Source organism: Nesoenas mayeri, assembly GCF_963082525.1.
Source record: "Nesoenas mayeri genome assembly, chromosome: 2".
In the NCBI taxonomy this organism is placed as follows: domain Eukaryota; kingdom Metazoa; phylum Chordata; class Aves; order Columbiformes; family Columbidae; genus Nesoenas; species Nesoenas mayeri.
The window spans coordinates 19,885,366-19,912,069 of NC_137543.1; the positions used below are offsets into that span (position 1 = coordinate 19,885,366).

The window sequence follows — 26,704 nt, forward strand, 5'->3', positions numbered from 1 at the left end:
GATAGGACAAGTGGTAATGGGATCAAGCTGGAACACAAGAGGTTCCACTTAAATTTGAGAAAAAATTTCTTCTCAGTAAAGGTGACAGACACTGGAACAGGCTGCCCAGGGGGGTTGTGGAGTCTCCTTCTCTGGAGACATTCGAAACCCGCCTGGACATGTTCCTGTGTGACCTCACCTAGGTGTTCCTGCTCCAGCAGGGGGATTGGACTAGATGATCTTTTGAGGTCCCTTCCAATCCCAAACATACTGTGATACTGTGATACCTCAGAGGCAGACGCTTCTTGTAGATCATCAAACAGGGACTGAAGCATATCAGGGGGGAAAAAGACACAACTGAGATGAGATGCCCTCAAAATTCAAGGAGCTTTGATGAGTCAATAAAAATTTAAGGATGATGAAATAGGTTCTTCATTGCTGCTGTAAGGAACTCAACCTTAGTTTTTCTGCCCATGACATTACTAGTCAGCTTAATTTTTTGAACTGCTTTGTTCACCCTGAAGCCCAGGAATCCACTGATCTCCATGAAGAACTGTAAAGTGTCAAAGTCCATTAGAAATCTTCAGGTTAGCAGTTTGAAAACATAGTTCAAGATCCAATATGGGTAGAAAGCTGTTTCTGGTAAGGATATGGCACTTGGTTCAATTGATACTCTCCGTATGGATCTCACTTCTTTTTGCTTCTAGGACTCTCATCTGGTTTTCACTTGAATACCAGAAAGTAAATGTTGGCAAGTTCAGGCCTTGACATCGTCAGCTGTTTGGGATCTGTGTCTTTGTAAAGAACTCGGTACACTTAGGTCTATACACAAATAGAAATGTCTTAGCTACCACTTATTAAGCATTAAAATGTGGCATGAATTACAGGTTTACAATAGTTTCTAATTCTGCCAACTGGCTGATTAAACTAGAGGATTTATTGTTTCCTGTTTATACAGAGCTGATTATTTATCATGCTTTCTGATAAATAAGAAATTGGTGTTTTCATTGGCAGAGATTGCTCTTTTCTTCTCTTGTTTTTAAGTTTCAAACACAGGTATGCAGAATGGTGACAAGTTTTCCCTTGTGATATGTGTGTGGATAAGGGAGAAAAGGAGCTGTACACCTGTTTGGCCATCTCTCTCATGCTGAATTGTATTGAGCTGGTTTTTCTCTTGGGCTCGAATGCTGTTGACACAGGATTACAAAACAATTCGAAGGGAAAATGCTAGTTTGCTTTTTTTCAGGCTGCTCGGGTGTTGGCTGAGATGAGCAATGCCCAGGTGCTGGTGAGTCAGCTGGAGAAATGCAGGTAGGAGTTGCCTTTTCCCTGACACGTGCTGGCTCAGACACACCTGGCACAGGGGTTTGAGATGGATGATGGCACTTTGCAGCTGATATGATTTCTCCTTCCTGGAGAGAATTCAGACCGACTCATTTATAGTCAGATTCTGTCTTTCTAGGATGAGGCAAAAGGAGAGCTGGGGGACTGGCTGCAGGCCAGCATCATTAGCAGATGAGCTCTGGAGTTCATCACTGCAACCGTATATGAAAGAAAGAGGAAGGGCAGAATGGCTGTCTGACAAATGCCATGAGAAGTAAATTACTGGTTTGGTGTCTCTGAAAATTACATGTTAAAAGGCGTTTGACTTACAGTATTAAACATTTCTTAGTGAAGCAGTTGTTCTTGCAGAGAATACCCAATTCCACCATAACTAAAGTTGCACTAAAATTTATCCCATGCATAGGGGCTGGAGACCTTTCATCCCACCTGGATCTCCTTTTGGAATTTGGATGTAGGTTTTTCTTTATAATTGCTGCTCAATCAAGTAGCTGAAAAGAGATGATGCTGTTCCCCTGGAAAGGCCTGGAAGCTCTCAGCTAAAGGTCTGCTGTGAGATGAGTTGAATAGTGCTTTCAAAACTTTCAAAAGGTAAATCTGAACCTGAGAAGAAGCATAAAAGAGAGGAGTCCTAGAAATATCACCTCTGTTGAAATAAAACCTATTACCCTTCTTTCTGTGACTTTTGGAAAGGCTCAAGTTGACAGTTTTTTCTCTTGTTACATCAAAAAAAGATGGATCTCAGTAACATGGTTTATTCTTTCTCTCCTTTTTTCATCCCCTAAAGAAAATTTGTGTGTTTTGTGTGCTATGCTCAATGACACAAAGACTACACTTAGTGTGTTGCACACTAGCCATTCATTTTCCATGAGAGAAATCTTTGATCCTTTCATATAACCTGCCTTTCATGTACCATTTGCAATTGTTGCTCATTGAATTTTCGGGAGACAAATATTCTTCAAGAAGTGTAAAGGATGCTCTCAGCTTGATTATACTCTCAGATAAATTAAACCATACATTCTTACTGAATGAAAAGTTAATTTACTTTTAGACTCATTTTCTGTGTTGACTGATTTCTACACAATTCAGCAGTGACATGAAGAACTCCATAAAATAAGAATTCCATAAATTTCACTAAAATAAGCTGCTAGGAAGAGGAAAGAAACCCTAGGTGTACCACAGTGGAGGCAAAGGCATCATTCAGAGCTGCTTTTCTTTCACATCAACATCAAGAAATCCCTAAAAAAACTTTTCAGGAAGCAAGACTGATTACATTACTCTTAATATTTGCAGAACAATTTGTTCTTAAGGGTGTGCATATCATTAACTAAATCCTTAAAAGCAAAGAGGCACAGTCTGTGCCCAGTCCTGAGTGTGACTGGATTGCAGAGACAGCATGGAAGTGCATGAGGATGGAAATGATACCCAGCTGCTGAACACTATGGATTTATCCTGGAGGAGAGTTTTTAAAAGTATGGAGGATTTTCAGACTAGATAAGGTCTAGAAAACAAGAATACCTCTGCTTTGATTAGTGCTTGACCGAACACAATGAAGAGAAAACACATGCTGAAGTGCCCAAGCACTCCTTATTCATTTACGTAGCTTGCCTTTATCTAATGAATGAGAGAGTGGTTTTGTTCAGCCTTGCTTTCAGCAATGACGGCAGGAAGACATTGCAAATTACACTCTAAATTATTATGGCTAAAAATATAGCTAATTATCTAGGTTTGAAACTTATTAAACCTCTGCCTTTTCAGGCCCTGACTCAGTTGCCTGTTGGTGTGTTTGGTCTATTTCTTTTCCTTCACTGGTGCTCATGTCTGTTTTCTGTTGCTTCAGTTCTGGATATTGTCTGCTTTCCTCTGCAGGTCCTGGATGATGCATCAAACTGCTTTAAGCCTGGTCTTTCCTGGAGACCCCTTCCCCACAGGTCTCTGCCCTGCCTGGCAAGCCTGGTTTGCATCTGAAGTGCATGAAAGTCACAGGCCAATTGCACATCACAAAGCTGTCTTAACACGTCCAGAGATGAAAGGAAGTTTTTCAGGACTATTTCCCCAGTTTTTTAGATATTCCCTCCAGTATTATAAAGAGAAGAAAGATAGCTCTTAATAATTTTTCTTTTCTGTCTATTGCTTCTGCTTTCCTTGTGTAACGTGAAGGGAAGGACGAGAAATCCCTTTGAGGAAAAAACAGGTAAAATTTGGTAACAAGAATTCCATCTTCAGAGAAAGCTACTAGGGAAGTGATTGTCCTAAATAATTGTGCTGGATAACAGAATTTATTTTAAATTAGAAGTTATTAAAAATGTGTGTTTTTTTTCTTCCAGAGTTAATATGCAATACTGCCTGTTTCAGAAAATATAAGATTGGCAGGTGGTAAATGAGAATTTTATGAAGATATTTGTCAGCAGAGGCACAACTATGCAGTGGAAGCACTGCTGATACCTTCCAGAGCTGAAAGGCAGGGAAGCATGCCAAACAACTGTCTGTCCTGCACACATTTAACTTAAAGGCAAACAGATAGCAAAATCTACCTTCTGAGAAGCAAATGACAATTAGATTAGGAAATACAAAGAGGAAATACAATACACATCTGTTTCAAAATGTTTCTATTGTTTACGGTTAGAAGTGTTTCAAAGAAGAAATATTCCAGTTTCCTTAATACAAGATTGTTTTTTAAGCCTCAGACATGCAAAAGCTGCTAAAATTTTAAGGCATATGTTAAACTTCTCCATGCAAGTTGTCCCTGGTTAGTGTCCTCTTTGGTAATCCCGAGTCAATATGGACCTGTCCTTGGGGAGAAGAAATTTCTGATTTCTGTGGAAATAAATTTGGGTCCTATTGCTCAGGCAACTAGAGTACTCCCTTACAAACTGTATAATGCTTCTTAAACAACAACAATAACAAAGTATTTTGAAAGAATAAGCAACTGTCACAATTTGGGACCTTTGGTGGAATGGGGATTTAGTGGATCCCATTTTTTTCCTGACTGGGGGAAATAAAGAGGAATCAAAGTTGCCTTTAAAGTAATTAGGCCCTGACTGTTTGTATATGTAAATGATCTATGCAAAACATGTGCATGGAGTTCTATGTATAAAATGTAAAATAATCTCTAAGTGTAGTATAAAAACAAATGCTAGATCAGGCTGGGTTTCTATCCTGTTTTGTGGCTTATTATGCAAGCTGATACAGTGTGAACTCAGGCTTGTAAAGATCTTGTGCTAATTAATACGTGATAACCGCTTTCAAATTGACATCTCATTTCTTACTACGCTAAAACCACATGGAATGGATTTCCTTTGAGGCATTTATTTGCTGCCACTTTTTAAGCTTTGGGGGATTTTCCTTGCAGTGCTATGTGGGATATCTAGCAGAAAACAGCTGAAAATTGTTGACTTCCTTTTCCAGGTGTTTGATTCAGAATCCATGGGACCTCTCATCTCACTGGTTTATGAACTAATCAATTGTTTGGATAGCTGTTGCTACCTTCACATTGCCACCACAGCATTCTGGGGTCAGAAATGCACAGATGGGTGCTTGCATGCATTTGAGATCACTATGAGATACAAATTTGTAAAGAGAAGATGCGAACACAGATAAGAAAAGAAGTGAGATTCAGGAACACCTTAAGAGGGACTTTCCTGATGATACTTTCATGGTAGAATGTCCTCTTTGCTCTTATAAAGTAAATGTTGAAGGTGAGAAAGAACTGTGTTGCAGATCTGGGATGACTGCATCCAACTTCAGGGTGTCAAGTGACATTCTCCTGGAAACCACCAAAGAATTTCTCTCAGATATTCAGTAATGTTTAAGAGGTATCAGCACTATGTATTCAAAGCTTGTCTGCCCTTGGGAGTTCGATGGTTTCAGTGCATAGGAGTATCTAGACGATTCCTACCCCGTGCACTCTACAGTGCTCTGCTGATTGACTGTCCTCTTGTACTTATCACAGTGTCTGGAAAAGTGCATGGTACTATGGTTTCCAGAAAATCAGACCTATTCTGTTTTTCTCAGAGTAGGAGGATGGCTCTCTAGTAGGCTACTGGGATGGCCTGGAGAGAAACAAGCTTGTGGTCTACTACCTTGAGTAATTCTGGTTTTTCTTAGAAATATTGGCCATAGAAGCTGATAGAACATGTCTTAGAAATGCTTCATTTAGAAAATTGTACTGCTTACAGTCAAGTTGTAGGTACTTTGAAAGGGCAGTTTCCGCAACTGTAGAAATTCATGAAGGAGGAGAAACAAACTCTGCAGTGATCATACAGAGTCCACCCAGTTATCACTGTTCTAGATGAACCATGAAAATAGGGTACTGTGTTAGGAGAATGAAGACCTTTTGATGGATACTAACTGTGAACTTTAAGGTAACTGAGTGGTACCTGATCAAATGAAACCCTCAGGCTGTGTTGTGGAGATCGTCAGTGACAGCAAGAGAGGAGGAATCACTGGGAAGGGTTAAAGTTCAGAAACTTTCAGAATTCTTTAAAATCACTGACAGTTGCTAACTGTGTGACCACAGTTGATGACAGCATTCTATCATGGATACCTTGCCTTCTGCTTTGAGGAAAAGCCTATGGTTTTGGACATGTGCCTGCTCCCATTCTTCTGTATCACTTACTGTGTCTTATGGTGCACACAGGCACAATAAAAACATCATTGTTGGAGCAATTATAGGGTTTTTTTTATTGCCATGAGTTGAATTTGCAGTATATTCTGAATGTTGTATTAGTTTTTAATATAATGGGAGAACGATCCACTGAAACGGAAATGGCAGTACTTAATAAATGCACTGTGGTGGCTTTCACTATTTTTAGTGATTTCTTAGTATTTTAGTGAAGTAGGTAATTTCTCTTCAGGGGAAATGCCAGGGACAGCACAAGACTTTCCTTGTAAGACACTGGGTAAGAGTGCGTAGGAACATCATGTACAGTCACTGCAAGAATTGTAGCATATTTTTGGTATGCCTCCAGGAATTTCTGTATTTGTAAAATGTGCACCAGAGAATTTGCCTGTAGGCAAGAGGAAGATGACAACTTTGTTACCTAAATGAGGGGTTTATTTGAGAAAATTTATAAATATTTATGATATTCAAAAATTGCAGAGAAGGGAGTTTCCTTGAATATTTGTACATAGGTGAAAATGAAAAATATGTATATGTATTATAAAAGAAAAAGCCAACAACAAGCTTTAACCTCTTAGTAGTGAAAAGATTTTGATGCACTTGGAGCTTCTGGCTTATCACAAAACAGCTGTGACCTTGTCTTTCCTTTTGAGAGCCCTGTGAAGAACCCTAAGGTATTACTTGAAGTGCTGGAAGACAAGAGGTGATAATTCTTGCTTCCATCTTGGAAAGATTTATTTCCAGCATTGGAAAACAAGAGGTCCTGGCAGCAGTCTAATATTTTCTCAGTGACAGAAGTTTTCCATAGAGGAAAGCAGAGACAGAAAGAGTTCATAGGAGGGTGTGGTAGAAGGAATGAAATGAAACGGCAGATGGAGAATGCTGTCCAACACTTCCCATCTCTACCCATCTTTACCCTATTCTGGTATGGGATTCTTGTTTCAACATGCACTTCTTCACACATGTTTCCTAGTTACGAACCTCCTTACAACCTTTTCACCAGTCCAACCTTGAAGCTTGTCTATACTTTTGCCTATCTCTTGGATAAATGAACTCAACTTCTTGTTGGAACCTTCCACGATTCTTCCAAGTATTTTCTTAATTTTTACTTTCTATTTTTCTTTTGTACCCTCAAGCTCATCATATTTTAAGTGTGTGCCAGTGATAGTTAAATGGAGAACACCTCAGATGCAGACCAGAAGACAAAATAACAAACATCTATGATTTGTTGCTCAATTAACAGGCAAGTAAGCATAGAAGCACCAAGAGCTAATATTGTTTAATTTTCTGTTGTGCATGACTGTTAAGGGTGATAAAAACATTGTTCACAATAAAGCTACTCTTTTAAACTACATTATAAGGTCATAGTATATTTGGAATAATGAATTTCATGGTAATGCTGTGTTATGTTAGATATTGGCTGATCCAGCAGCCATGTCATCTAGCATCATCCCAACATTTTGCTTATGCAGTGTGATAAGATTTGAGCCCCAAACTCCTAATGTTCCAAATATAATTTATATCATCTGTCAGGTTCCTGTTGTGCTGTGTTTCAAAGATGCTTTGATCTAGATGCAGCTGCTCAGTTATCAGGACAACAGTGTTTTTCTCCTTCTGCATCTTCTGTTACTTCAATGAGCACCACAGCATGCAGAATACCTGGATATGATGTAACAAACTGATGGATGTGACTCAGGTAATAAAGGACTTTGTAGAGAGCTCTTCCTGTCAAAACAATAACTAAAATGGCAAAACTCTGTGCAGTTTAGGTAGATCTAAATTAGATATGCAGAAGTGCTTATTTAGGATTCTTTCTGCTAATGTGTGAGGTTCTTTTGATATTGAAAGAAAAAAGTCCCATTTGGACCTGAAAAAATAAACAAACAAACAAATAAATAAAAGAACATTAATTTATTTATTATTTCAGACTGGCATTCCTGGCAGCCTTATGTCAGCCCAGTAGTGACTGCAGTTAATTAGAATTGCTACTGGAGCAGAGTTTCCATGCTAGTTTTATCCAAAAGTGATCCACATTGCATGGTCCAAAACCTTCGGGATGCCAACCAATGTGAAGACAACCGGGAGATTTACCTCTAAAGGAACGTCTGATCCAAACTAAAACTTTCACTGACTCCGTTTATTTCTTAAGTGCCTGAGTTAATATCTATATTTGAGTTAAGCACTTGTGGTTTTCTCTTTTAATAGTTTAACTGAAATGTAACAGAAAATTGATTTATATTCTGAACCATAGGAGGTTCCATTTGAATATGAGGAAAATTTTCTTTACTTTGAGGGTGCCAGAGCACTGGAACAGGCTGAACACTAAAGTGGATTTCTTGTCACTTTGTCACTTACAGCTTCCTGTGTTATGATGTCCATGTGCAACTCTGCAGTACCTACCAGCAGTGGCATCACTACACAACAGTGGTGCACACTGGTCTTTTATTACAAAGGCTGATATTGTGAACATAGGGGAGCAATTCAATCACTCACTTGTATATTGGTAGATTTGTATTTCTAGAAGAAATTCTTTTACTTCCTACAGTTAGGAGAAAATAAATCCTCACACCTTATTGCATAAGTAGTATAACTGGAAAAAAAAAGTGTCCTCTTAATAAAGTTAGTGTGAAAATCCTCAGTTCAGCTAGTAGCACTATCCAAATTCCACTTTTATATACTTGCTATATTTATAGTGGAATTCCTCTGGGAAAAATGGGCAAGGTCAACATTCACTAGAAGATAACAGTGCCTTAACGAAGAAAAAAGTTAATGCCTGCTGGAAGGAAAGGTGGGTGGGAGGAGGGGAGTCTATGTGGTTCTTTCGTCCAACTCAGAGTTTCAGTGAATACCTTCTCCATCTGTTGGGTGGATGCCATTATCCCTGAATTCAGGTTGTGTGGATTTCTGGTCCACTTATCTGGTTCCAGATAAGTGAAGACAGCAAATTCTGTGCCTGAGACTTGTTCACTGGATGTACAAGGCATCACTTGTACAAGGCACAGTGAAGTTGTAAAAGAATGGGGGGGTGCTATCCACTAGATCATCTCTGCCTACAAAACCAGAATTTTTGATTAAGGTGTAAGTAGATTCTGACACAAGTTTTGCTTAAAATATAAGTAATTGAGAAAGCAAGACAGTAAAAATTACTTTTAATGGCCTTAGTCACAGATAAAAGATTTTAAAAGTGTTTAATATGCTTGTCATATTGCTTAAAATCTAGCACAAGTCAACCGATTTGACAGCAATTTTCAGATAGAAGTCCTTGAGAAATGTTAAATTTTGAAATACATGTTAGAAGGCAACAAATGTGTCAGCAAAGCTGTGGAGGTTGTGTCCTTAGACTTCAGTAAGGCCTTTGACACCGTATCCCACAGCATTCTCCTGCAGAAGCTGGCAGCTCCGTCTGGATGGGTGTACTCTGCGATGGATAAAGAACTGGCTGGAGGGCCAGGCCCAAAGAGTTGTGGTGAATGGAGCCAAATTCAGTTGGTGGCCGGTCACGAGTGATGTTCCCTGGGGCTCAGTGTTGGGGCCAGTTGTGTTTAATCTCTTTATCAGTGATCTGGATGAGGGGATTGAGGGCAGCCTTAGTAAGTTTGCAGATGACACTAAATTGGGTGGGAATCTTGATCTGCTGGAGGGTAGGAAGGCCATACAGAGGGATCTGGACCAGCTGGATCGTTGAGCTGAGGCCAATTGTATGAGGTTTAACAAGGCCAAGTGCCAGGTCCTGCACTTGGGTCACAACAACCCCAGGCAGCGCTACAGGCTCGGGGAAGAGTGTCTGGAAAGCTGCCTGGAGGAAAAGGATCTGGGGGTGTTGATTGACAGCAGCTGAACATGAGCCAGCAGTGTGCCCAGGTGGCCAAAAAGGCCAACAGCATCCTGGCTTGTGTCAGAGATAGTGTGGGCAGCAGGACTGGAGAAGTGATGATGCCCTTGTACTCGGCACTGGTGAGGCCCCACCTTGGATCCTGTGTTCAATTTTGGGCCCCTCATCATTAGAATAACATTGAAATACTAGAGAGAGTGCAGAGGAGACAACAAAGCTGCTGAGGGGTATGGAGCACAAGTCTGATGAGAAGTGGCTGAGGGAACTGGGGCTGTTCAGCCTGGAGAAAAGGAGGCTGAGGGGAGCCCTTATCACTGTCTGCAACTGCCTGAAAGGAGGTTGTAGCATGGATGGTGTTGGTCTCTTCTCCCAAGCAGCAAGTGACAGATGAGAGGAAATGGCCTCGAGTTGTGCCAGGAGAGGTTTAGGCTGGACATTAGGAAAAAAAATCTTCATTGGAAAGGGTTGTTGGGCATTGGAACAGGCTGCCCAGGGAGTTACCATCTCTGGAAGTGTTTAAAAGATGTTTAGATGAGGTTCTTAGGGACATGGTTTAGTGCCTGAATTAGGTTATGGTGGGACTCAGTGATCCTGAGGGTTTCTTCCCACCCAAAGGATTCTTTTGTTCTCTGTGTTGCAGCGGTCTCACAAGGCCGGCCCGCTGGCCTGCAGGAGCCCATGCAGGATAGAGGGTGCGGAAGAGCAAGTTACGGCCAGAGAATGCAAGGTGGCCATCTTTGTGAACTCTGGGGACTATGTTATAGCAAATTGTCTGTTAGATTTCTCTTCCTTTATATAATGCTTAATGAGACCTCCTGAATCTTTGTTGCAAACACAAGTAGTTCAGAACTCGGGCATCACAGGGACATGAAGGTTCTGTGAGTCGCCTCTGTAAGCACCACTGTGTATCACCCTCGCGAGTGCTGTAGATGCTCCCCACATGATGGCCAGTTATGCCTCCTCCCTGGTGGCTCGCTAATCAACCCCTTCTTCCCAAAAGCTTCAGAGCAATTCACGGCATTGTCTGGTTTCACTAGAACGCCTCGTCTCTGGGCTGCACCGGGAAATATCGCACTTGTTTTGCTGGAGCGGAAAACCGTACGCCAGTGAGGTTTAAATGGTTAGAGGTGGTGAGAGGTTGGGTGAAGCCAGAAAAACCCTATTGGGTCATCTGTTGGGTAGTGTTGCCCTCTGATTTATGCACAGATCTCAAGTTTTGGACATGGAGAATATGGGCTTTGATGGTCACAGTGGCATCTCAGTGTCCGCACTGAAATTGCACCACTCTCGGCCGGGTTAAACAAGGCCTTCCGGACTTCTGTTAAACGCCCGGAAGACTCACGCTGTACCGGGAGTGCAGAAGGGAGAAGCAACAAGCTCCCAGAAGATTGCATTTGGTTATAGATGAGGTCACTTGAATCCGTGAATGCAGCGTGGGTGCGGCAGAGTGGGCAGCAGGTTACTCTTTAAGGAACTAAGCGAAGCCTCTAAGTCATCTGCCCTTGTCCTTATGGAGGACTTCAACTTGCCAGATGTCAACTGGGAGTGCCACACAGCTGGCACCAACAGGTCCAGAAGATTCCTGAAGCATCTGGATGATAAGTTCTTGATACAGGTACTAAGGTAACTGATCGGGAAAGGTGCCTTCCTAGATTTGCTACTCCCTGAGAGAGAGAGTGTTGTGGGAGAAGTGGCAATTGGTGGCTCCCTTGGCCACAGCAACCACAAAGCAATCAGGTTTGAAATCTGTGCTAATAGGTGGAAAACTGTCAGCAAGACCTTAACACTAGATATGAGGAGGGCAGAGAAGTACTTAGTAAGATTTCCTGGGAAGAAGCTTCTGAAGGTGTTGGGGTCCATCAGTGTTGGTTGCTTTTTAAGTACCACCTGCTAAGAGCACAGGACCAGGCCATTCCATAATGCTGAAAATCTAGCATGTGAGGCAAAAAGCCAGCTTGGTTGAGCAGGGATCTTCCTGAAATATAGTGAAAAAAGAAATTACACGGTCAGGCAACATGGAAGGACTACAGAGATGCTGCTCGCCATTGTAGGGAGGAAATTTGCACAGGCAAAACTCAACTAGAATTGAAGCTGGACAGTACTGTGAAGGACAATCGAAAGGCTTTTCTAAATATGTTAATGGCAAAAGGTGAACTAGAAATAGCATTGGCCCATTACTTGATAAGCATGGTCACCTTATAAACAGGGACATAGACAAAGCTGAGATGTTTAATGCTTTCTTTGCCTTGGTCTTCAACACTGATGATTCACTTGCGGGCCCCCAAAACCCTGAGCTATAAAAACATGGCTGTGAGAATGATAAACTCCCAATCAATCTGGAACTTTACGTGAGAGAGCAACTACAATATATTAAGTATTGTCCAGACACGGATGAGGAGCGAGTTGAGAGTCTGTGGGTAGAGAATTAAGAGGCAGGCTGGCAGGGGAGATACTGTAGTGGGTGTCTATTAGAGGCCACCAGATCAGGGTGAGGAAGTTGATGAGGCCTTCTACAGACAGCTGGGAGCAGCCTCACAGTCACTGGCCCTGGTTGTGGAGGGGGATTTTAACTTCCCTGATGTTTGCTTGGCCAGCCAGCCACAGTCTGGGAGGTTCCTCCAATGCCTTGACGATAACTTTCTGATGCAAATGGTGGATGAGCCAACTAAGAGAGAAGCACTGCTGGGTCTCATCCTCACTAACAAGGAGGGTCTGGTTGAAGTGGTAAAGGCTGAGGGCTGCCTGGGTTGCAGCGACCATGAGATAGTGGAGTTCAGGATCTCATGGGGCAGGAACCGAATAGCAAGCAGAATTGCAACCCTGGACTTCAGCAGGGTCAACTTTGGCCTTTTCCAACAATTGCTGGGGGAAATCCCATGGGCAAGGCTGCTTGAAGGTAAAGGGACCCAAGATAGTTGGTTAGTGTTCAGGGACTGCTTCTACCAGGCACAAGATCACAAGCATCCCAACACATAAGAAGTCAAGGAAGGGAGCCAGGAGACCTGCGTGGTTAAACAGGGAGCTGCTGGGTAAGATAAAGTGGAAGAGGAGAGATATAGATCATGAAAGGAGGGGCTGGCCACCTGGGAAGAATATAAGGCTGTTGTCATAGGGTGTAGGGAGGCAACTAGGAAAGCTAAGGCCTCCTTAGAATTAAACCTTGTGAGAGAGATCAAAGACAATAGAAAGAGCTTTTTCCAATATGTGGCAGATAAAACTAACACCAGAGGCAATGTAGGCCCACTGATGAATGAGGTGGGTGCCCTGGTGACAGAAGATACAGAGAAGGCAGAGTTACTGAACGCCTTCTTTGTCTCTGTCTACTCTGCCGGAGGCTGTCCTGGGGAGCCCTGTACCCCTGAGACCCCGGATGAAGCCAGGTCAATGGAGGAGTTTGCTTTAGTCGATGAGGACTGGGTTAGGGAGCAATTAAATAGTCTGAACATACATAAATCCATGGGTCCAGATCGGATGCATCCGCGGGTGCTGAGGGAGCTGGCTGAAGTCATTGCTGGACCGCTCTCCATCATCTTTGCCAAGTCTTGGGAAATGGGAGAGGTGCCTGAGGACTGAAGGAAAGCAAACGTCACTCCAGTCTTCAAAAAGGGCAAGAAGGAGGACCCGGGTAACTATAGACTGGTCAGCCTCACCTTCATCCCTGGGAAACCGATGCAATGACGTATCCTTGGTGCCATCTCAAGGCATATCAAGGATAAGAGGGTCATTAGGGGCAGTCAACGTGGCTTCACCAAGGGGAAGTCGTGCTTGACCAACATCATTGACTTTTATGAGGACATAATGAGGTGGATAGATGATGGCAAAGCAGTGGATGTGGTCTATCTTGATTTCAGTGAAGCATTTGACAGAGTCTCCCACAGCATCCTTACAGCTAAACTGAGGAAGTGTGGACTGAATGATCGAGTAGTGAGGTGGACTGCGAACTGACTGAAGGGAAGAAGCTGGACTGCCATCCAGCGAGACCTGGACAGGCTGGAGAGTTGGGCAGGGAAAAATGTAATGAAATATAACACAGGCAAGTGTAGAGTCCTGCATCTGGGTAGGAACAACCCCAAGTTCCATTATAAGTTGGGGAATGACCTATTAGAGAGCAGTGTAGGGGAAAGGGACCTGAGGGTCCTGGTGGACAGCAGGATGACCATGAGCCGGCACTGTGCCCTTGTGGCCAGGAAGACCAATGGCATCTGGGGCTGTATTAGAAGGGGCGTGGTTAGTAGGTCAAGAGAGGTTCTCCTTGCCCTCTACTCTGCCCTGGTGAGACTCCATCTGGAATATTGTGTCCAGTTCTGGCCCCCTCAGTTCATGAAGGACAGGGAACTGCTGGAGACAGTCCAGTGCAGGTCAACGAAGATGATAAAGGGAGTGGAGCATCTCCCTTATGAGGCAAGGCTGAGGGAGCTGGGTCTCTTTAGCTTGGAGAAGAGGAGACTGAGGGTTGACCTCATTAATGTTTACAAATATATAAAGGGTGAGTGTTCACGAGGATGAAGCCAGGCTCTTCTCGATGACAACCAATGGTAAGACAAGAGGCAATGGATACAAAGTGGAACACAGGAGGTTCCACTTAAATATGAGAAGAAACTTCTTCTCAGTGAGGGTGACAGAGCACTGGAACAGGCTGCCCAGGGAGGTTGTGGAGTCTCCTTCTCTGGAGACATTCAAAACCCGCCTGGACACATTCCTGTGTAACCTCATCTAGGTGTTCCTGCTCCAGCAGGGGGATTGGACTAGATGATCTTTCAAGGTCCCTTCCAATTCCTAACATTCTGTGATTCTGTGATTCTGTAACTTTTACGGGGTCTGCCAGCTAGATCCCTACAAGTAGATGGGGCCTGATGGGATTCATCCAAGGGTACTTTAAGAGCTGGCTGATGTCATAGCAAGACTTATCTCCATGACTTTTCAACGCCCCTGGGAATCTGAAGAGGTCCCAGATGACTGAATGCTGGCAAATGTTGTCCCAAACTATAAGAAGGGCAGCAGAGATGACCCTGGCAACTGCAGGTCTATCGGCCTCACTTCTGTTCCTGGAAAAATCATGGAGAAGATTGTTACGGGAGTTATTGAAAAACATCTGATGACAATGCAGTCATTGGTCCCAGCCAGCAGGGGTTCATGAGGGGAAAGTCCTGCTTGACCAACTCAATTAATTTAATTAACCAAAGCTAACCACCTAGTTGACCAAGGGAAGCCTGTCTATGCGATCTTTTTGGATTTCAGTAAAGCCTTTGATACTGTCTCTCACAGTATCCTCCTGGACAAGATGTCCAGCATGCAGCTGGATAAACACACAATGCAGTGGTGACCAATTGGCTGATGGGCCAGGCTCAAAGGGTTGTAGTAAATGGGGTTATGTCAGGCTGGTGACCAGTCACTAGTGGGGTTCCACATGGATCCATCTTAGGGCCATATCTCTTCAATGTCTTCATAAATGACTTGGATGCAGGACTTGAGGGAATGCTAAGTAAGCTCGCCAATGACAAAAAAAACAGGAGGAGCAGTTGACACTCTCAAGGGCAGAGAGGCCCTGCAGAGGGATCTGGACAAATTAGAGAACTGGGCCATCACCAACTGCATGAAGTTTAACAAGTTCAAGTGTCAGATTTTGCACCTGGGATACAGCAACCCTGGCTGCACATACAGACTGGGGGATGAGATGCTGGAAAGCAGCTCTGTGGAGAAGGATTTGGGGGTTCTGGTCAACAGCAAGTTGACCATGAGCCAACAGTGTCCCTGGCAGCCAAGAGGGCAACCGTGTCCTGGGTGCATCCAGCACAGCATGGCCAGCCGGGCAGGGAGGTGATTGTCCCGCTCTGCTCTGCACTGGTGCAGCCTCACCTGGAGCACAGTGTGCAGGTCTGGGTGACACAGGATAAGAAGGATATAAAGCTACTGAAGTGTCCAGAGGAGGGCTGGTGAAGAGTTTGGAGGTGAAGCCCTATGAGGAGCAGTTAAAGTCACTTAATTTGTTCAGCCTGCAGGAGACTGAGGGGAAACCTCATTATGGCTACAGCTTCCTCACAAGGGGAGGAGGAGGCGCAGGTGCTGATCTCTTCTCTCTGGTGACCACTGACAGAAGCCAAGGGAATGTCAGGAAGATGTGCCAGGGGAGCTTTAGGTTGGACATTAGGAAAAGGTTCTTCCCCCAGAGGGTGCTGGAGCACTGGAACAGGCTCCCCAGGGAGGTGTCACAGCCCCAAGCCTGACAGTGTTCAAGAAGAGACTGGACAGCACCCTCAGAAACACGGTGTGAACTGTAGGGTTGTCCTGTGCAGGGACATGAGTTGGACTCGATGATCCTTGTGGGTCCCTTCCAACTCAGGACATTCTATGATTCTATGATGCATTTATCTGACTGAGTGCTTACGCTTGGAGCTGTACTCAGGTGTTCTCAGTCTAACTCTTTTCTCCAGGTCCTGATGGTTCCTATGCCCTGATCCAGTGCCTCCTCCCTCCTGTGCAGCCCGTGTCTGACAGGTCCACTGGACAGAGGTATTTTTAATAGCTTTGCTACAAGAAAACACTCACACGTTTAACACTTTTAATATGCTTTATTGAACGTGTGCTCATAAAGGTAATTTAGAATAAAACAATTAAATAAACAATAAGTTAAAACAGAATAACATATATATATATATAATTTCAAACGGCTTGAATAACTACCAGGTTCAAATACATTAAAACTTTAAAACAACATCAATATTTCAAGTGTATCCACGCCTATACTTAAAACATTTCAAGACTTTCCAACAACGTACATTTTTGGTTACAGTCCCCGTGTGTGCACAAGACTGGTGAAATGCTCAAGCAGTTGTATGATTGAGAAGAGCACCACACAAGACAGGCACGAATGATGTAGTGGAAGCTGCCTGGGGGGTATGGGGCTTGCCTCTAAATTGAAATAACACTTCAGACAACAAACAGAAAGCGCTAGCATGCGTTTGGCGTACATGTGGACAGAGTTTGGATCAGTTGGAGTTAAATCAACTACGATGCCAGAATCACTGAAGCTTCCATGAGAAAATTCACTCTGTTCCTTCAGTGATGAAGGTGGGCTTAGCGGACAGGCATCTTGACATCTGAAGATGTTTTGAATGAGCTGCTCCATGTCTAGGCTGTATGGCACCACGTCAGTTTGGATGGCCTGTTCCACCATGAGAATGCTGCTTTTCTTCTCACCCTGGGAATAAGTTAGTTTTTCATATAGAACATTTCCAAGCATCTCCACATCCACAGAAGCACTAGAGGGAGCTGCATCACTCCACATAGAAGTTACAGTGGTCAAACTCTCTTGAGAGGAGTCAGTGCCATTAGCTGTGTTCTCATTAAGGAGCAGCCCACTGTCTGCCACCTCCTCCAGAACCTGGTCCTCCATGATGACGCTGTCTGGCATTGTGGCACACAGTGCGAATGACTTCTCCTCCGAGTCACATGTGTTCTCCAGGCACTGCTCGTCCCTCACAGAACTGTTCTGAGCCGCCTCCATGCTCTGCAGCAAGGATTCCAGTTTCTTGTTTTGAATGCTTATGTCTACGAAGTACTTCTGAAATTTTTCGTCTTTCTCAGCCATGCTGTTTTTCATGGTTTCAATAACCTGCTTGAGTTGTTTAATTTCGTCTTTTGCTTCCTTCAAGGCCAGATCTGCCTCCACATGATTACACTCTTCTTCAGTCCAATCTTCCTTCATCCGTACCAGCTGACCTTTGAGCTCTTCTATTTCTGTTTCCCTGTAGCAAAATGAAAATGTTATAACACTTCTGCTGACCAGTCAGTTAAACATTCCACACGAGGCTCCGCAGCACTGGGATGGCTGTGCTGCAGAGATGCTCCAAGAAGGAAGCAAGTTCCTCCATGAGCCATTTGCTGCTGCCTCTGAGAGAACTGGTGGAGACACAAGTGGCTGCCACGACACTCCGGCTGATCGCTAACTGAAGTCACTGACCGCACCATACAGCCTGGTGGGCTGTGCCACAACCCTGGACATTTGGAGGCACAAGTGGTGACCTCTAGGTTAGGTCCAAGCAGTACAGCGTTAACATCTCACCTACTGCCTTGCCCCCGAGGAAATGAGAAAGCGCTGCTTGGATGTGTCCCCCTTCTTGTCACATCCAGCCAGAGCCACCGCTGGGGGCTGCAGGCACCTGGTTTGCTTTGCACTCACCCAGCCCAGCATGGGGCCAGAGGCTGCTGCCTTGACTGGAAGCAAGTGGGGAGAGGGGGCCCCTGCATGGGATCCAGCCCTCGAGTTCCCTGGGACTCTGCCTTGGGGATCTGCTCAGACACCCCTTTGTGCCCACTTGGGTCGTGTGGGCTGAAGAGCCAGCTCTCAGGGCGGTTTTAGTAAAAGAGACAACATCTGTTGCTGTGTAATGCACGTTGTCACTTCTTCACTCAGCATCCATACCAAGGGCTATTGTGAAAATTTAAATATCCAAGTAACAAAAATACAAGTGGGCACACTGGTTTGTGTAAGAGCTTTTCTGTCATTAGGGGAGAAGGAAGACATTTGTAGTCATATTTCACACTGAGTGAGGTAGAACAGGAGACTAAGGTAATATATGGTTACAGGGAGAAACTGTTTATTCTCAACTGTTTAAGTCTCAATACTAAATCAGACTAATAAAAAATTATCATTTAAAATACTCTGATGGGAAAGTTCAAAAAAGAGAAAAGAGAAAGTCATATTAATAACTAAATTGCATGACATGTATTCAATGAACATGCTATGAAACATAAAATACCTGAAAATGACCTAATCAGACTGATCATATTTCACATTTCTTAATGAAAACTTTATGTGGTCAAGAAATGACTAAAAATGTTCAGGATTCCCACCCCTAAATGGCCCTGAATAAATCTTTCTCATTCTGATTTCTGAAGTGAAATATACCTTTCTTTAAGCTTGCTCTCAGCTTCCTTCAGCTTTGTTTTCAGATGCCGTACTGTAACTTCTTCCTGCTGCAGAGGAGTCAAATACTGCTCTGGATTTTGCGTCTTAATGCCGTGATTGTCACCACAACAACTATACCTCCCTGATCGCCTGAAAAGAAAAGAAAACAAAACAAACCATCACATAACTTCACTTCTACAGTTCTTCCGTCCTGGCAAAAAGAAAACATCCCATTGATACAAAGCTTGACTCATTTGAGGCTCCTCAGTGTCCGCACAAGTGACTCCCTGTGGCAAATCAAAACACTTGAGGAAACCGCTGATTTCTGGCTATAGTGCAAAATTTAGTATTTATTGTACTTGGTTTCAGTGCCATTGCATCAAATGAGCCATCCCCTCACCCAAAATGGGTGGTGTGCCCAAGGGCAGGCAGCCAGGCCACTCGCAGGGGCACCCAGCTGGACATGGCCAGGTGAGGTTGGGTACAGGATGAGTTCAGCTCCACACTGGAGTTATGAAGCTGAGCACGCTAAAACCCAGACTCATCCTATTCAGCTTTAGGTGTGACATACTTGGCTGTTGAGTTCCCCACAAGAGAGGGAAACAGCAGCAACGTGGTGGCAACTTCTTCTCTGCAATGTCTCCAAGGCATCTGTTTCCTTTTCTGTACAGGAAACCGCACTCCTTAGGGAGGTGCCTAAGGCCGGGCAGGGTGAATTTTTGCCTAATTGTACAAGGTTATCTACTCTCTCCAAAGTGAAAAGACCCTTAGACAAAAGAACCAGTGAATCCCCATGAGAACTGATGGCATGAAACCACATGAAGGAGCCTGCCTTGGAGTGAAAACCAGCTGCAGAGGCCTTTGACTAAAAGTAATCCTGAATTTTACAGTGCTGGAACAATAAAGCTTTTAGAAGGGACAGAGCACCCTGCTGACTATTGAGCCACCAATATGAGGAGTCACACCTATGCTGAGGACAAAGGCAGCATTCTTGGCAACTCATGTAGCCGATCCCACATTACAGTGCAGAGAAGGTAAGTCAGTGCACTGGACACTTGCCTCATCACCGGGCTGCTGTCGCTTCCTTTGTACGAGCCCGAGTTGCTGCTGCTGGCTGAAGAAGCCCTGTAACTCTGATGGATGTTAGCAGGACTCAGCTGGTTTTTGCACAGTGTTGACAGAGGGTCCTTTCTGCGGGAAGCAGGTGGGCTGGCTCCAGTCTTGTAGGATAAGGATCCATTATTCCGACCGTAAGGGCCACGGCTGGAGGGGAACCAAAATGGTTAAAGCATATTGGATTATCCTCGCCATGGAACCCATTATGTGTCTTATTTTACACACAAAGCTGTCTAAACACTGAACCGGATAGATAACCATGAGTAGCTGGGCAGAAAGAAAGTCCTGGTCATCAGCCACTGCACATTCTTTCACTGACTGGGGTCTCTCGGTCTGAATTGCATGATCCAGGGAAACCTTGGTGATTTTCACATGTCTCAGTGGATAACACAGTGACCTAGTGACAAAGAAAAGCATAACCTCTTCTTCCTTCCTTCCTTCAAGTTTCCCTCATGCATATCTACCTTTCTTTTCCCACTCTTTATTATAAACAATCTGACTGTCAGCTGTGTGTGTAAAAGCAATTCAAGTCTGCACTGCCCAAGAGCTGGCAAAGGGCCGGGGCGCTCTGAGGACAGTGTCTCGAGGTGGGCTCCTCGCCTGCTCGCTTGCTTTGCCTTCCTGTACTACCACGCTGCTACCTTCATCGTCCCATGGAAGTAGCTCTTCTAAATTGTACTGAAAGGGCAGGTTTCGAAAAATACGGAAAAAGGCAAACCCAGCCAGCAAAAGAGAAGGCTTGAATATAAAAAATTAAATACCACAGAATTATGAAGCAAAATCTCTTCTTAAAATTGTCTGATTTGGTTTCCTACCTTCTCTGAAAATGGAAGAGTTTATAAGGAACAGATGGTTGAGTGGCTACTGCAAACCTTCATCACACTCCTGCGGTTTGGGTGATTTTATAATTATTTTACAATGAAATGCAGGTTTGTGACAACACTGCAATGTTTCAGATTGAGTTAAGTCAAACAGTTAAGAAAGAATATATTGCAAAGGAGACGTGTCCTCGCACTCTGTACAGTACAGCGTCAACTCTGGCATGAGGCAGAACTTTCACAGATTTTGCATAACACAACAATGCATTTGAAGGAGCACTATTATAAAGGACTTCTGTCCAATTAAGTAGGTAAGGATGCTCTAATTTAAAATTGTCTTTAAAGACCCAATAATACATGAAATGATACACAATCGTACAGAAAGCAGGGTGATTTTAGGGCTTCATATTATACTCAGTACAGTTTTTTTTCCCACAGCCAGTACCTTTACTTGTTAGATTTAATCTAGAGAGTACTTAAGTAATGTTTATTTTTCTAAAATAGTCTCGTGATACAGATAGGAAACTGCTCATTGAGCATCATTCTGCCGATCTCTGTACACTGGGGCACACTGCGACCTTGGAGAGGTCTGTGTGACTCCAGCACAGGGGTGTCCCACTGCTGGTCCCCGCCTGCCTGCCAGCTCTTCCACAAAGGGCAGGAAACCAGCCCTGGCCATTGGAACTCCTTCCACCTACTCCAAAAAACGTAACCAGCAGGGATTGCGTGGGCAGAGCCCAACAGACACCGCTCCATTCCAGTGCCCCCGGATCCACAAGCTGTCTCGATTTGTGTTTCACATGATAGGGAGAAATCCTAGAGAAACCTTTCATGAAAGGCTCATTTAGATAGATGACTATGACTTTTTTTTATTGTATACAGTTTTAGTTATATAAAGGCTGGACAGGGAACTGCTGGAGAGGGTCCAGTGTAGGGCAACAAAGATGATTAAGGGAGTGGAGCACCTCCCTTATGAAGAAAGGCTGAGGGAGCTGGGTCTCTTTAGTTTGGAGAAGAGGAGACTGAGGGGTGACCTTATTAATGCTTGTAAATATATAAAGGGTGAGTGCCACGAGGATGCAGCCAGGCTCTTCTTGGTGTCAAACAATGATAGGACAAGGGATAATGGGATCAAGCTGGAACACAAGAGGTTCCACTTAAATTTGAGAAAAAACAGCTTCTCAGTGAGGGTGACAGACACTGGAACAGGCTGCCCAGGGGGGTTATGGAGTCTCCTTCTCTGGAGACATTCAAAACCTGCCTGGACATGTTCCTGTGCGACCTCACCTAGGCGTTCTTGCTCCAGCAGGGGGATTGGACTAGATGATCTTTTGAGGTCCCTTCCAATCCCAAACATACTGTGATACTGTGATACTGTGAAGGCTGGACCAGGCTGTTTAAGAAAAAAGTGTCAAAGGCAATACTGTGCACTTCTTTCTACAGAAAATAAGGTGATGATCTGGAAGGGGATGTGCCAAGCTGACAATTTATTACAGAGAGAAAACAAAGTGATAAGACGAAAAGGTTAAGGTTAACTGTTTAGACGTATGGCTGTTAACTGACATGCATGCAGTTGTTTCCCCCTCCACTCCAGCCAACGCGTTTTCTACCTTACCTGGTTGTATCTCACATACTTTGTTATGAATAAACAACAGAAAAATACCAGTTGGCTGCTCTGCATATTGACAATTGTTGTGCTCCACACACAGCATTTTTTCTTTCTCATATCACAGTTCTCATCACTGTCAGTGCTGCCCCAGAGCACAGTGTTACACAAACTATTTCAAAACTCACAATACTGGTGTTGTATGTATTAACCACAAGACCTTACACAGTAGTCTATCTTTGCACTAGCAACACTTGCAACATTCAGGAAAAATTGCTTTGCTTACTTGCGAGAAAAAGAAGATCTCTTGCTTCCAGGAGTAGACATGTAGACTTCAGGCGCTGAAATACTGCCCGTGCTGCTTGAAGAGCTAAAATCAGCCTCACTCCCTGGAAAGGAAAAGGGAAGAGTGAAAACATGATGGAAATTATAACTCAAAGACTGTTTTCAAAATAACAATGAATCACAAGCATCCTTCCTTTGTCTGTCCTGTGTGAATTTCAGAAGTTGTATGTATTTTCAAACATCCCTGAGGACAAGTGCTGCTCACCTGCACGGACAAAGGTAAGAAAAAGAAGCTGCAAAGAAGTGATGAAGTCTTGCTTTAACATAGGTAACACCCTCTAATTTAGATAACTTGCTCTAACTTAGATAACACGTTTCAAAATGACCCATTTCAAGTGCAAAGTCTCCTAGTGGGAAGCGTACTGGATTCAAAGTAAAGCCCATAGGTGACAGGGGGCTTTGGTTCCAGTCCCCAGCCTCTGACTTTTTACTTATTTGACTTACTATAAGTGTGACTGTTATCTTGGACCTGCTATTATATTTCACACAAAACTGATTGAGTAAAAGCAGATACAATCCTGTGAGCAAGGAACAGGACACAGGACTCTCATCCATGTGACCTGCTCTCATTTTTGGGTGGCAGAAGCTGCTCCCACATGCTCTCCCTCTGCCCATGTCTCATAGTCTCCAGTTACCACGATCTGTAGAGTTAGTGGAGGAAGCTGAGGATGACCAGTATGCCACAGCGTTTCTCTTATGAGAAGCATGGATTTGAAGTCCTTTAGTCTAAGGAGGGCACTGAATCCTGATCTTTTCCCCCAGCTCCAACTGCTCAGCTGTAACACACAACAGGGTGGTGGCACCAGCACTGGCCATACTCCAAAGGAATGAAATGTGCTGGTTGCTGGCACTCACTGAGATGGTCCAGCTCCAGTACAGAGGTTCAGAGTGAATCTGAGGCTGGCACGTGGGCACGCTCGGGACTAGAGGCAGGTGACTGAGTCTGGGAGATGGGCACTCCACTCTGGCGTCTCCTGTGTGCTGGTGGAGGTGTGCTGCTGCCTGGCACACTCTCTGCGGTGAATCTCGCATTTTAGTACCTACCCATCCCCTCTGATTTTACATGCAGTGTAGTCATCAAGCTCAGATATGTGAGTTGTGCTTCCAGAAAGATGTTGAGAAGCTGGGCACAGCATTGCCTGGCATTGTCAGTCCTGAGCGTACCAACAGGCATGCCTCCCCTGTCCCACTGCAATGGCCAACAAAGCCATCACTCCCTGCTCTTTGGTGCCTGTCCATCTGACTGCTTGCCTGTGCTTGCTCATCAGACAGATCTGTAAATCACATTTTGACTGACTGTACGGTGCAGTAACAGCTGGTAACTTGGGCAGCTGGCAAAGATGCAGTCAAAGAGGATGTGAAGGAAGATTTTCAGTCTGACTCTCCATAAATTGTTTAAACCCCTTGGGTGAGGAGCCTTCCACTCAAGACCAGAAAGAAGATTTTGGGGAAGAACTGTACCACACATCCTGCTTCCCTGCATTTGGATTTAAACTTGATTTTACAAATGATCCCCTCAATTCTGACTGCTGGTTGTGTGATCAAACTCATTATTTATCTTGATTTTTACTTATCTTACTTGTTTAGTCTTCTTACTTTGGAAGAAAGGTTGTTATCCTAAGGGAAGATTCATAATGGCCTCTTTTGTATGCACAGCATTTCTTTCTGTGGAGGTGAAGCGGGCTGAAAGCCACAGCAAACAGCCAGAAGGAGCAGAAAATTCACTGCAGTAAATACACAAATTGCAAAGCATCTTCTAGCTTGACCTCACACACATTTTAAAACAAGTATTAAAGAGTGTGCAGTGTGTGTAGCATTGTTTTTTCTCTATTTTTGGCTCATATTCCACTCTAGATTAGCAGAGGAGAGAAAAAGAACCTGCTTGATTATAAAAAATATATTTTTTTTCCTAAAGATCACAGCTATTGCCATCTTCCATACCTATCTCAACTCTAACCTCTAAACCCCAGCGCCCTTTTTAACACCAGACACTCAGTCATCTTTTCCAGATGCAGGAGCACATCCCCACAGTCCTCAGGAGACCTCCCTTGCTATCAAACAGCATTTGGAGCTAGAAGATGCGTTGGCTGGCACAGGTCTCGCCCCATCCGGCAGCCCGGGCACTCCCTGCAAAAGCCCCATGTGCACATCCCCTACTCACTGGGAGGCGCGGTGCGAGCCGGGGCTCTCTCACGGACCAAGCGCACCGGTACTCTCGAGGCTGCAGGCATCCTCAGGCGAGAGTCTCTCTCTAATGCTGGCTGTCCCACTTTCTGTACATCTGGAGCGGTATTGGGACAGTTAACGGGCCAGAGAGAGAGAAAGAAAGGCGTTACGGTGTGTCTGCCAGGACCTGGGCTTCAAACCCCCAGCAAAAGCTACTAAATGGTAGCAAGTGGAGCAGCTTCCCTGGGAGCAGACTCCCTACATCCCCCAGCCTGCCCAACAGCCCTGTGTTTATTTTCTCTTTACTGAAATAAGTGACAGGGTTTTTTGTGGTTTGTTGGTGGGTTTTTTGGTGAGGAAGGAGCTAAGTACTTAAGTGAACTGCAGATTTGTGCCCAAGACCCTGAACTGCAAGTGGCCTGTGCCACCAGCCAACATCTGGGTATGTCACTGTCTGGCACAGGTAGGACTCCAGCTTTCACCTTTTACTTGACAGTTCCTGCTTTGCAAATTGCCGCCTTCTTTTTTGAATCCTCCATTTTCGCGTTGACATCTGTGTGCTTGCTGCAGCCTGACAGTTTTCTGAACAAAGAAGATTTATGTCTTGAGAGGCCACAGACCAACCACTAATTGCCTATGTCTCTACTAAGCAACATCTAAAATAATTTTTTAGAAGGAGGTGGGTTATAAAACTTGTGTCACAGAATTAAAAGATTCTTTTTCTAGGCCACTTTGCCAGGAACTTGTAGATTTGGGTCCAATAACATGAAACACTTAAAAGCTGAAACACTCCTTGGAGCTGCTACTTTGCTCACTCTTGTTTCAAAGAAATACTTGAGTATTTTCCACATCAATTCAAGCAAATTTGTTTAAATTCAAAGTTTAAGTCTAAAATAGATATAAACCCAAACTAGAAAAATAGCTCTATCCTAATAACTTTTACCTAACTTTCTAAACATCTTTTGCTCCAAATATTTATATTCTCGTTATATTCTAGTATTATCTCTTGGAAGTTACAGAGCACTTTTTTCACTTCAGTGTGATTTAGTTAGCCTCTGTCCTAAAAAGACTTAATTGCTGTGAATTCACAGTGCAAAATGAGATCCAGAATCTCCCTGTGCAATGCTAGGCACCTTGAGCAGCTGTCCTCAGGAACAGGACAAACAGAGAGTGCCAGAGGTGATCAGGGATGAAGTGGAAAAGGCATCTAATTAGACCTACTTGAAGATCCATGTGTGATCTCCAAACACAAACTTTCTTCTTGCAACGGAATGTCTAAGGCTGACTTTCCTTTCTGTTAAAAAAAAAAAAAAAGATAAATAAAAGAGACAGAGACTGAACTTTTGCTTCAAGAAGGGCTACGAGCAGAGTTGTCAGAGACCTGTTGAGGAACACAGGAGATGGGGGTGGGATTCACCCAACTAAACATGAATGTCTCCAAGGCACTCCTGTCTGAGCCAACCTTGGTCCCATTTTAATCAATGGAGAGTTAGTATAACCCGTGAGTTCAAGGTACTATTTTGCTTATCCTAAAGTAAGTGCTTATGTATTTGGCCAGAAAGACTGCACATTAGATTCACTGGTTTTACTACTTGTATCTTGACACTCCTTTAAAATAAAAGAGGACCTTAGTGCCCTTGTACAGGTGTAGACGATTCCAACTGTGTTACAGATACAGAACTGAGCTCAGATAAATTACGGGCCATCTCTGGTCTATCTCAAGACCATGAATTCACTTCTCCCTCCCCTCTGAAACAGCTCCCGTAACCTCCAGAAGAAGGGAAATGGCAGATTCACCTGTTAAAACTGTTCCACCTCCTATGAGCAAAGAGACCAGTCACCGGACCAGAGACAGAAAGCCAGTCCTCACGCACAGTGCAGAGCTCCTGACGTTTGTCTAAGGAGACCTGTAGATTCAAATCTCACCTCTTCTGAACCACAAAACCCGAGGGATTTATGACAGAGAGAGGAG

The 26,704-nt window shown here is 43.9% G+C and overlaps 1 protein-coding gene across 1 annotated transcript; it reads right to left on the bottom strand.

Annotated features, from left to right (window-relative positions):
- Positions 1–14,756: 14,756 nt before the first annotated feature.
- On the bottom strand, positions 14,757–26,438 carry LOC308037699 (syntabulin-like; the record flags this gene model as incomplete). Its single annotated transcript, XM_080339637.1, has 9 exons — positions 14,757–14,818; positions 16,159–16,301; positions 16,742–17,518; positions 18,682–18,831; positions 19,741–19,944; positions 22,508–22,610; positions 24,728–24,847; positions 25,954–26,026; positions 26,376–26,438. The coding sequence occupies 9 exons, from the start codon at positions 26,436–26,438 to the stop codon at positions 14,757–14,759; spliced, it is 1,695 nt and encodes a 564-aa protein (XP_080195763.1).
- Between the last annotated feature and the right edge of the window lie 266 nt (positions 26,439–26,704).